Genomic DNA, 12,636 nt, shown 5'->3' on the forward strand with positions numbered 1-12,636 from the left:
GGAAGGGCGTTAGCTCACAGATCTAAGGCCATTGAGATACAATTTTTGTAGATAGGGACACCCAAGGGCCAGGTCCGAATAGATGCACATTTGGGCTCTATAGCTAGCAAATTTCTCCACATATAACACAACTTCCCTCAATATAGGTGGCACAATTTCTCTATATCCTCGTTATAGCATGCTCTCACATGCTGGATGAGTATAGTAAGTTGGTAATTTTAAATTTGAATGAAGCCAAAAATTTTGACAGAGTAAATCAAGCAAGATGAGGGTACTAGGTAGGTAAATAAGCTGATCCTTGTATTAAGGTGATCCGTGCAAAACAATGACTTTGTGAATAGGGGCTTGGGGCCTTCAGCTCTTTTATGGTACTCTGATGTGTGTGTGTGTGTGTGTGTGTGTGTGTGTGTGAGAGAGAGAGAGAGAGAGAGAGAGAGAGAGAGAAGCTTCGTTGAAGTACAGGGGGTTTGTGGGTTGACAAGAAAAGAAGTGTTATGTTAGAGCTTTATGGTTAGAGAAAAGGCTCAATTGAAGGAGAGCGTACGGGTGTTTGCATCATCTACCGCATCACCGCCAATGTAGCCACACAAGTGCTACGTCATCTCTCTCTCTCTCTCTCTCTCTCTCTCTCTCTCTCTCACACACACACACACACACACACACACACACACACACACACACAAAATCACGCTCTCTCTCTCTCTCTCTCTCTCTCTCTCTCACACACACACACACACCCCTCTGTCTCTAGCGACCTTCCTGTTTGCCCTGTTATTGAGTCACTTTCTCCTATCGCAGAGGTTTGAAACAAGGCAAGGACCTATGAAGTACCTTTATATCATCATGAGCATTGAGCACAGCTGCATTCTTAGTATGCATGTGCTCATCACACCACCAATATTGGCATCTCCTGCAGAATTCTGAGGTGTCTTGCTTCATGTGGATATGAAAGCTGCCCCTCAGAATAAGACCTTCATTTGCCTGCAATACCCTGGTTTGGTCTACCTACAGCACTTGATCTGCGCCAGTACGGTGATTGCATCTCCGCGGAGAGTGCACTAATTGCGTGTGGGTGCGACATAGAAACACCACACTCTACAGCAATTAGCCAGTCCTAGTCACCTGCATTGGCCTGCTTCTCAAAATTCCCTTTCATTTAGCAGCATTTTGAGAACAACATTGAGGAGTTTCTGTCGAAAGAAGTTGAAAAATTGCGGCCGGCAGCTTGATCAGAGTCGTGAATTTGCCCTCCATGGGGCGTGCCCACATGTGCTGCCAAAAGCAAAAGCTAAGGAAGGGCCTGTGGTCTCCAGAGGAGGATGAGAAGCTCATCAGCTTCATTGCAAAGCATGGCCATGGATGTTGGAGCTCTTTACCCAAGCAAGCAGGTACAAAAACTTAGAAATATGTAATCTTATATGTGTGATTTGTGTCAATCATATGTTGTCTTACAATTAAATTGGAAAATCAACTTGTTTTGGGTCCCGATCTAAAGATGTTTGCATATGCACAAATCCACAAAGAACGTACCCATTTACCGTTTACGTCAGGAGGTTATTCCGCCGCCTACGTAACCTCGATAGCAATGGTGACAATAATCAAGTTTTAAAATTTGATCTCCTCTAATACATACCTCTGTGTATATGTCTATCCACATTGCTGATCACATGAATGTGAGTACTTAGTGAGCAAATTAGCGGCAAATTGAGTCCCAAACCAGGCTTTCAGGTCCATTATCTGAAGTGGGTTTTATTCGAAATGATTATATATTTATGTGAAGGGGGCTTTACAGGGCTGCAGAGGTGTGGAAAAAGCTGCAGGTTGAGGTGGATAAACTACCTTCGCCCGGACTTGAAGCGCGGCATGTTCTCACCCTCCGAAGAGAAGCTCATCTTCGACCTGCATGCAATCTTGGGCAACCGGTAAGAGTCTCTCTCTCTCTCTCTCTCTCTCTCTCTCTCTCTCTCTCTCTCTCTCTTGGACACAATAGGATTCATTTGCATGATGCATGAACTATGAATTGTGAGCATGGCTTGTTAATAATGTTTGCTTGGGCATGTTAATAACAGAGTCATTAGTATAATCGAGAGATACCTATTCTTTAGGCTAGCTTGATGGGGCAAGAGTTTTGCCATACAGACCACAATAGGGTACAACATTTTGGGGGTAGGTTTGTAAGGGACACCACTTCCCTAGGATTGCCTTTTCTACTCTCCCTCTATATTCCTTGTGATTGGTTTTTGAGGGCACTAGGAAACTTGGGTATCCCAAAAAATTTACATAATTTAAAAGCTAAAGCTTAACTCTTATGCAAAATTGGTTGACATTTAACTTTAACTTTCTTGTAAACAATAATCTTCTAGTTCTTGAGTGCCCTATCCTAGCAACATTAGCTAATTCCCTTGCAGAGGAGGCGAGGTGCTTGGGTCATTATTCTTAATACTGGGATGTATTACCTCTCATGTACCTCATCATCATGTGAAGAATATTGGGATTTTCACTCCGGTTGTACTACACTTGGCGATGGCTGGTACAATGTCCATGGATGCCCCTTGATAACTATAGTGATGGTTTGTCCTTGAGGGGAATACTTTCTATATGCAATCAATAGCTCAGGCTAGATTAAATGTAATTAATGGCTCAAGCGAGATTAAATTTGAAAAGTTCATAGCTAACATCATTGGTGACGCTATTGCTAAGGCGAGACCACAAAATGTATAGGCAATACTAGTAAAATTGTAAAATTTGTGCTAAAACAGCCATGTGTATTGAATATGTATCGTCAACACATGGAAACCATGACGTTGAAGTTTCCTTTTGATACCGGATGTTGCACAAATTTCTACATGATCTAATCTTTGCTAAGAAACAAAGATGGGATGATGGAAACTTTTACACGTGCCCATTTCTTTGAATGGGAAGCTACTCAACACAAGAAAGTGAAAGGGAAGGTTATTCATTTACAATCTCTTTGTCATATCATAAGTTTTGGGAAGAAGTAGCTGATTGCTACCATGTGATGATGTCAATGATGCTCACTTTGCGGAAATTGGATTTGAGACTGCCAAACATTGAAAAGGTTTGGATGGCATGGTGGGCTATTCAGGAGAGCTTAAGAAATATGAAAGAGCCAGAGAAAACTATTCTCAAGCAATGACATCCTCCTTTCACTAGAGCTAGGAGAAATATCTTGGTCAAGTATCTAAGTGTCCGATGGGTTGGGGCACTTAGCCAATTGCATAGTGTTGCATACTGCATTGACCATGAATATTGGGGTATGAATGTAAATCAGCTGGATGAGGAGGTGGTAGATAATTTTGATCATGTGGTGGAGTGATCCTATGAGGACCTCATGAAAAAACTACAAGATGTCTAAATTAATCAAATGCAAGCTCGAAGAGGGAAGGTGTTGACCGCTGGGTCAACAACACAACATAACTCAAGTTTCGTACCAAAGTCTTATCTTTTGCGAGTTATGAAATGCTGCGGATTATGGCTATAAACATCATTTGTAATGAGTAGTTATTCTAGTTTCAGAAGCCGAGGTGCAATGGCACTTCCAGATTGTAAATACAAAGCCATTTGACCCTTTCAACCCCATTTTTGGTTAAACCTAAGATAGCCTTAGTATATGAGGTACCTAGGTTATTTTGTAAAAAAAGACTTTGATCATAATCAAAACTTAGCGCTGCCGTCTATTGTGTGTGAGAGAGAAAGAGAGTGAGCGTGAGCTTCATCCTCTCGCTACGCCCGGCTCGCTCAACACATTGGAGATCCGACTGCACCATTGCTGTAGGCTCGAGGAGAGCTACGCGACGACGCCAAGCATTCCACGCGAGATGAAGCGCACACGCCGACGCATCTACGAGCTATTTGTGGCCGTAAGTGTATCAAACGATGTCTGTTTTCTGCGTGCTAGTAGTTTATAGAATTGTGGCGACATAAGCTACGCATAGGTACTCATAGATTTCAGTTTTGGGAACTTTCAAAATTCTGTTCCGTCATCCTACACGTTTTCCGCAGATGGGTGAAAGCATGTTAATCTGTCATGTTTTTTCATGTCCCGGACAATGCTAACTAGCACAATTTTGACATATGCTAACTAGTACAATAACTTGAGCTACATCTCCAAGATCTATGACATATGATATATCTATACAAAGCACTTGAAACAAAGAATCCAAATGTACAACCTCCGACAAATTTTGATATTATTTGTAAAAAATTTACCGGACGCTCAACTTTTTGAAGATGTGCTAACTTGAAACTGCTAACTAGCACAAAAAGCGTGACAGGTTAACATGCTTTCATTCAGATGGGTTTAGAGTGAGGGTTTTGAGTGTAGAAGCTTAGGGACAGGTGTATCCTAGTGAGGGGATGGTGTTCCTTAAGTTTCGTACGAATCTGGCATGATTAGGTGAGTTACCTTCCGTATGTGTGTATGTGGCTAGGTGGTGTAGTTGAGAGCAGTGAGGTTCTTGATTGTGGTTTAGTTGGCCTTCCAGAGTGTTGTATGTGTAGGATGGTCTCAGCCTGACAAGCTTAAGAGATTTCCTCCGCGTGCCTATCGTGTCATCTGTGTCCTCGATTGACATTATGTTGATCTAGGTAGTGTTTGCTTGCACTTCATGGGTGTGTGAGTCTCTCCCGTCCAACATTGGCGCCGCTGCTGGGGACACAAGGACCTAAGTAGGTTTCCTACTAACACTCATGTGATGGTTGCTTGATTTAGTTTCGGCTAAAGAAAGCGTTTTTCTTAAGTGGATCCGGAAGAGGATATTCCGCGATCAAGTGGATAGCCAGGAAGCGTGTGTCTTGTCGAGGCCGGTCTGCGACTAGATAGGTTTAGTTAGGATCTGTGGATTAGAGTAGTTGTTGGTGGTCGAGTGATTTGTGAGGTGATAAAAGCATTTACTAGTCCGTGTGTGGCAGTGAAGCGTTTTTCTACTCATAGATGCAAAACCCTACATGACTTGTAGGAGTAGCTTTAGGTAAGTGATCCGATTCTGATCTAGAGCTATTCAACACTGAATTATTTGCTAAAGTGCTTGATTCAACACTGAATTATTTGAAATCACTGAATTATTCAACACTGAATTATTTGAAATCACGGAAAAGTGTGCTTTTGAGGGTAAAAATGCATTAAACAAGCTTTTGTGGATATTTTTGTATGACTGACTGATGCTGTGCATATAAAAGAGCATTTGCAAGGGTTCTGTGAAGAAAACCTGTAATTTTGTAAACATAGCGCGTAGGATGTCTCAAGGGGGTTCTGGAGACCAAATTTGAAAATTCTAACTTCACCGGTGGGTTGAGAGGGTAGGTTTTACCCTAGTAACATATTGACTTGGGTGTTTTTTCCTATTTTTGTTGACCAAAAGCCAAAAGGCGGAGTCAGAAAACGTAAAATTTCAGACAAGGCTTAAACTGAGTGATTTTTGCATGTTTTTGCAATTGTGAAGCATACTTGCACTTGCTGAGAGCATAAGGAAGCATCAGGGACACTTCAGTCTGAAAAAATCAGCAGTAGACATCCTACGCGTAGGATGTCTACAGGGTGATCTGGTGGAAATTTTGAAAATCTGAGGTTACTAGTGTGTTTAGAAGGTAGGTTTTACCCTATTTTCACCTGGAAAGTGGAAATTTGACCAAATTTTGACAGATCAAAGCCAAAAGACGAGAATTGTCAGACATCTTATCCAAATTGTGTCCAAGGCATAATTTTTGAGACCAAGCCATAGGATGACTCCAAAGGCATGTTCTAAATGTTGTATTGAATGCATGTGAGAGTTTTCAGCTCATTTGGGTGAGAAAATTTTTGAGACCAAGCCATAGGATGACTCCAAAGGCATGTTCTAAATGTTGTATTGAATGCATGTGAGAGTTTTCAGCTCATTTGGACTTTAACACTTTTGACTGAAAAAGGCAAGAACAGCTAAAAATTGGGACTTTTGAAATCCAAACCAAAATCTAAGCATACCACTGGGTTACTGACATCAAGGGGAAGCTGTGGGACAAGTCTGGGGTCAAACAGGCCAAAAAGACATCCTACGCGTAGGATGTCATATGTGTGATTTTGCACTCCAAACTTAATTTTGAGCATACCACTGTGATCAACACCATAAGGAGAGTCTGTGATTCAAATTTGGGGCAATTCTGAGCAGTTAGACATCCTACACGTAGGATGTCTAAGGCATGATTTAGAGGCCAAATTCAAACTGTGGACATAACAGGGTGTCATATAGACTGTAATAAGCCTCCTAGTCAATTTTGGTTCAATTTGGAGTTGATTTGACTTAGGAATTCATCAAAACAGACATCAAGCTTTGGAACAGATTCTTGATCATTTGACCAACCTATAGTTGTCAGAATCAAAAAGTAAAAAGAGCTGTGAGCTTAGCACATCAAGGGGAAGCTACAGTGCAAGTTTGAGCTGAAACAGAGCAAAAAGACATCCTACGCGTAGGATATCTCCAACTTGATTTAGGACTCCAAACCAACTTACGAGCACACCACTGTGATCAGCACATCAAGGAGAAGCTGGGGTGAAAATTTCAAGTCATTCCGAGCAAAAAGACATCCTACGCGTAGGATGTCTCAAGGCCATTTTTAAATCCAAATGAAATTCTGAGCATACCATTGTGTTGCTGGACTTAAGGGGAGTCTCTGGACCAAATTTTGTTAAATTCTGATGCGTAGTATGTCTCTAGGCCAGTTTTAGGGTCCAACTATATTTTTGACCATACTTCTAGAAGTGTTCACAGTGTCACAGAGATCCCAAATCTTCTTTTAAAATTGAATGTGGACTCATTTTGACCAGTCTAAACTGCATTTTACTGTTTTGGCCATAACTTTCACAAACGGTATCGGATCGGAAAAGTTTTTATATCAAAACGTAGCCTGAGAGCGGCTCTACAGATGTTAGAGCAAAACTTGAACTAAATGTATGCCTACGGAAACCTTTTAGTTCAACTTTGAAAAAAACGTCGTTTGAGGCCTCAAAATTCATCCGTAAGTTAGGGATGTCTAAAAGCGACAATTTGCGAGAATTGTGACGAAACGGTTGCGGCTTTGGACATAGTTTCGACTTTTCCCTAACCAAAGAACTTGAACATAGTGGACTAAGTCTACTTGAACCAAGCAAAAGCTCTTAAGCCCAAAAATCATGTCTACCCTAGATTCAAACGCAGCTTACACAAGCTTGGAGATCCCAACGATAGAGGAATATCCTCCCACAATGGATCTTCCAAACTTGCAATTGATAAAGACCCATCTTGATGAGAGAGTTTGGATGATTGGTCATGAGAGTGAAGGACTATATAGATACATTGATGACAATGAGGTCAATCTTTATAGGTGCTCAGATCCATACCTAGAAGAGATAACGGATTACAAGCTCTTATATGTCTACACATACGGAGTTGACTGTCAATGGAGATCTATAGTTGTTGACAAGTATGGATGAGAATACAGAGTTGTAGAAAGCACAAATCCACAGACTGTACTAGAAAGAGGTGGATATTTGGTCAATGAAGGACCACAAATGCCTCCACCAAACACGAGAATTCCTATAGGAATTCCAAGAAGAGAGCCACCAGGATTCCCTTCAAGAGCGATAACGAGAGAAGGATTGGGAGAGTCTCTGGTTAGACTTGTAGACAATCGACGAGTTAGACCATCCCAAGTCCAAAAATGGGTAAACAGAAAATACTCCGGAGATAAAGATCCGAGAGATCACGTAACGGCTTTTAAAAGAGTGATTAGAGCAGAGGAAGTTTCAGATTTTGCGACACAGTTTGCGGGATTTGGATTGACTCTAGAAGATGATGCAGCTACATGGTTCGACTCGGTGGAAAAATGGGATTTTGAGACCCTAGATGAGTTGTTTGAGGAGTTTATTGAAGAATTCTCGCCAAAAGGCATTGCTCACAACACGGTCTCGCAAATCCATGGATTCAAACAGAAAGAGGATGAATCGGTACGCAAAGCATCATTAGGGCTCAAGAGATATGTTAAGCTCTGTCCGAGAGCGGAATTACCTACGCAAGCACGACTGATGTTGATCTTTATCCAGGGAATGAGAGATGAGGGCCTTCAGAAGGATTTACATATGATAAGGAGGATGACGCTAAACGAGTTGATCAAAGAAGCTCTTTATCTAGTGGATAACTGTGAGGCATACAAAGAAAAGGACTTAAAGAGTCAAGGAGATGACACATCCTCTCAGCACAGTGTTTCACAGATAAGTGAGTCCATTGTCAAGCCAACGGCACCTATTGATCAAGAAAATCTTATCTACGACTTGGTCAAGAGGTTGATTCCTCTTGTAAGGTCTGATTCGGGAGAGCCGAAGTGGTGTGAAATTGAGAGACGAACCATACGAAGGAAGAGTGCTATTATAGCATGGAAAATGCTAGGGAGAGGTATGTACAACCTGTTTCAGAAGCACCTACTCCACCTAGATACATTACGGGGAATGTGCCAGGACCAGTTGGAGTTTTAAGGCCACAGCTTGTCTTAGGACAACAACCTCCGCTGCCAGGTGCTAGAATGCCGGTAGACATGAGATACATGCCAATGATGGAAGCATCAAATAAACCAATGCCAGTACCAGCTACAATGTGGTATAGCAACCACAGTGAGTACTACCCTTCGGAGCAACAAAAGGTGAGAGAAACACATGGAGTGGTGAGGCCGGTACAACCTCCACCTCCTGGGTTTCAATCGAAAGAAAGAAGGTATGAAATGGACGAAAGGACATTGCGATTCATTGCAAATAGCGGCTTATCTAGGTCAAAGCTTGCTTATAGCCAAGAGGAAATGCTGAAAGAATCTCCTCAACCAAAGACAGATTGTCACAAAAGTCGTGACAACCACTTGGTCAAACAATGTCCTCATACGGAGATCACTGAAGTAAATGCCTATTGTCTTGAGTGTGACATCACTCACTTGATCCCCGATTGCCCAAAAAAAACCAAACCAAATCAGGAAAATAACGACAAATGTAGCAGGGATTGTTCAGCTACCTAGTAGCTCAGAAAATGAAAATGTCGTACCAGTTCAAGTGGTTACGAGAGCACAAACTCAAAAGAAAGCTGATGAGAATCCAGAGACAAGGAACACAGAAAGTGACATGAGTCCAAAGACAGATGATGGACCAAAGACAAACGCACCTAGTGAGAAAACCAAGAGCAAACGAAATAGTTGGAAAGCTAGAAAGACTAGGATGAAAGCACGCAGGGAACGAGAGCAAAAATCCCTAGCTGAGAAGCTTACCGAAGCTTAGGAGAAGATAAAACAACATGAGGAAAAGGAGGCACCTTCTCTTACACAGATGGTTAAACCTCTAGAAGAACCATCCACGGATGAGAAACCGAGAAGTGCTAGTTCAGGAGGATCTGTGTTGGTAGAGAAGGTTAATGAGACATTAGATGCCCTCTTGAAAGCCTATGATGCGAGGCTCAAAAACAAACAAACCCAAGAACACAGGTGGATGACATATCCCTATACGGAACTAGAAAAGCAAAGGTTTGAAATGTGCAAGAAAATGATTCAAACAGCCCAAGCTTTACTAGAACTACCAATTGCAAAACCTGAGGATGTGATCCGTGTCATGCCTACACAAGTAATCCCACCAAACCAGGAACTAAAAGAGCCAGATTCTAGTCATGAGCACATACCAAACCTCAAAGACCCAGCATTAGAACCAAGGATAGTACTGAATACCACGGATAACTCTTCCGAGGGATTTCACCAAGCTATACCTGAGGATTGTAAAGAGATAGATGGTCTTGATGAATTGTGGAAACAAGTCAAAGAGGCCAATGAAGCCGATGACCTAAGAAGACGAGTAGACAAGACTGGTGATGAACGAGGAGTGTTTCTACCACCAATAGAGGAATTTGAGACTGGATCTCAAATGAATCTAGACGTGCAATCGTGTTGGGGCGACAAAGGATCTGTATAATCTATGGATAGTCAACCCCATTCGATAAGAACACTACCGTCCTACATGGGAGAGTACGAGACCAAGTCAGATGTCGTTGCAGTCCCATCACAGAGACTGTCTCCCAACAAGGCCATCGATTCAAAGGGGCTAGTAGATATTCTATCTACCCTAGTCACCTGTACAATAATGTTAGCGGAGTTGCTCAGAACAAGACCAAACATGTGGGCTAATGTGGATAAATGTCTAGAGAAATTTGGTGTAAAAACCCCAATGACTCAAATCGAGGAAGGCATCAAAGAGCTTGAAATGCCTCAACTAAATACTAGGCCAGTGTCATTAAACAAGGTAGGCGAGTATTACGAGGGAGAAGATGGAAACACCACCCTTCCTATGGAATTCAATGGTGTAAAAACCATGGCAATCCTTGACAGTGGAGCTGGTGTGGCCATTGCAACCAAAGAGGTTTGGAAAAAATGGGGAGAACCTACCTTGATATCCACACGAATGACCCTGCAGCTTGCAGATGGACACAAAGAAAAGCCCCTAGGACTGCTAGAAAAAGTACTTGTTACTTCTTGTGGCATTGAATATGAACACACTTTTGCTGTTGTTGACTTTGGCAAGAAGAACAACTATGACATCATTCTGGGAAGACCATTCATGCGACAAGTGAAAATGGTCCAAGATTGGGGTTATGACCATATATACCTGAGACATATGGAAACCATAACAAAGATAAACTTGAGGGACCATAGCTATAGGGATGTGACGAGAACACCGGTTGAGGAGTTTGATTCCGCCACAGTAGCAAGATCAAAACTTCCAGCTTGGTTAGGTAAGCCTAAAGACATGTGGATGTGTGGAGCTTCACAATGTGGTAGCTTGAAACGTGAGGAATGTATCCTAGAACGGGTTATAGAGGATATGGACTATATCCCAGAACCATTTCCTGAAGAAGAGTTAGAGCCTTTTGGATGGGAACACATCTTGGCTACTCTGGATGTGTGCGCCGTGGAGGATGCTCCAACAACAAAGTTTGGTGATGAAAATGGCTATGATGTCGTTCCTTATTTTGCAGTGAGTGTAATCCAAGAAAACGAAGAGAACCAGATATCAGCAAGCTCTCGAAATAAGGAGCAAACAAAGAAATGTGGAGAATCAAAAGATGAAGAAGACGACGAGTTCTATGACTCTGTAGAACACTTCGAGCTTCAAGAAGATCAACGACCCAAGAATCAATGTCATCGCTACACGAATAAAGTGCATCAAAAGTGGATTCCAAAGTCCTCCTTGAAGACACAGCCACCACAAGCACCCTCATACATGGCTCCTAATAAGGATGCAAAGACTCAGCTAGGAGGAATACGACCAGAGCAACGAGCTAACAATGCTCTAATCAATGGGCTAGAAAAGTCCTCCAAGAAACTACCACCCACGAGCAAACAGACAGTAACTTTCCACTACCAGCCAAAAAATCAAAGGAAAGTACAAGAAGTCAACCTTGCTGAGGATAGTAGCGATAGTGATGAATCTTACAACATCCCCTATCATCAACTCAGGCCATCACTATCAGTACCAACCCCTTCAACAACAACCATGACAGGTCAAAAGAACAGTACAACACGTCAAAGCCAAAAAGCTCGACAAATCTGGATACCAAAAAGCCAGATCGGCCAAAAACAGATATGGATCAAGAAGACAAAGATCTCTAATGACAAATCACAAGATCCAACACCAAAACAAAAACAAGGAAAGCGTGCACGAACGGCTAAGAATATCACAAAGTCGCAAGCTTTTACAACTCAGGTTTGGGCTCCAAAGAAGTTGATTCAAGTACAAAAAAGTCAGGAATTCATTTGGATTCCAAAACAACCACAATATCAACTTTCAAAGCCTGAATCCCGTCACCAACCAAGCGTACAAGGGCTGAAGCAAAGACCACTGTCGACTCACACAACAAAAAGGTGGATCCCAAAGAAGTCTCTTCAAACACAAACGAAGCACGGGCAAGTATGGGTTCCCAAACGAGAGCCAGCAACAAAACAACCAATAATCGCAAAGAAATGGGTCCCAAAGAAGAACAACAAAACTGCTGTCAATGCATCGCCGCTTGAATTCTTACAATTCTTCCTACGATTACAGTACAGTTAAAAGAGAGAAAATTGCTTCAATCAAGCAACGATACAGGAGCTTCAAAGACCATTACATTGCTTAGAATAGGAAGCCTCGCCAACAAATGCCAATAAGCAAATTGCTTAAACCCACATCTTGCACAACATAAATCTTTTCCATGCATTGACTGTGTATGCATAATAGGGCTACATTACAAGGCATGCATAGGCACAACTTTTAATTGCCCAAGCACAACACATACCCTTTGCTATACCCTGTCGTAAGGGATGACTCCAAATAGGAAGGGGGGAGGCATTCTGAATGCGGACCTAACATTATGACTGTTAGAGGGCAATGTTTTGTGTGATGCATTGAATTTTTGCGTTTTATTGTGATAATTTTTTGACGAAATTTAGAGTATATGCCCTCATAGTAGTGTTACAGAGGAGTATGGGGACAAAATCCATATATGAGCCCCTAGGGACATGTGTATAGTGTACATAGCATTTAGATTTCTATTTGAATGATTTTTCTTTTGTTGAGTTGTTTTAAGATTTTCTTTGTTTATTATTAAG

At 41.9% G+C, this 12,636-nt stretch overlaps 1 protein-coding gene across 2 annotated transcripts in view; it reads left to right on the forward strand.

Annotated features, from left to right (window-relative positions):
* Nucleotides 1-796: 796 nt before the first annotated feature.
* LOC147436542 (uncharacterized) overlaps nt 797-12,636 on the forward strand; it is a 35,056-nt gene continuing 23,216 nt past the window's right edge. Inside the window, exons 1-2 of one of the 2 annotated variants that reach the window (XM_086489413.1) lie at nt 797-1,388; nt 1,793-1,922. In XM_086489413.1, the coding sequence (XP_086345539.1) occupies nt 1,253-1,388; nt 1,793-1,922 (266 nt within the window). In that variant the 5' untranslated portion in view covers nt 797-1,252. The remainder of the gene's footprint in view (nt 1,389-1,792; nt 1,923-12,636) is intronic. The other variant, XM_086489414.1, reaches the window with a different exon arrangement.

This window comes from Adiantum capillus-veneris, chromosome 18, assembly GCF_014529385.1.
Source record: "Adiantum capillus-veneris isolate H3 chromosome 18, ASM1452938v2, whole genome shotgun sequence".
In the NCBI taxonomy this organism is placed as follows: domain Eukaryota; kingdom Viridiplantae; phylum Streptophyta; class Polypodiopsida; order Polypodiales; family Pteridaceae; genus Adiantum; species Adiantum capillus-veneris.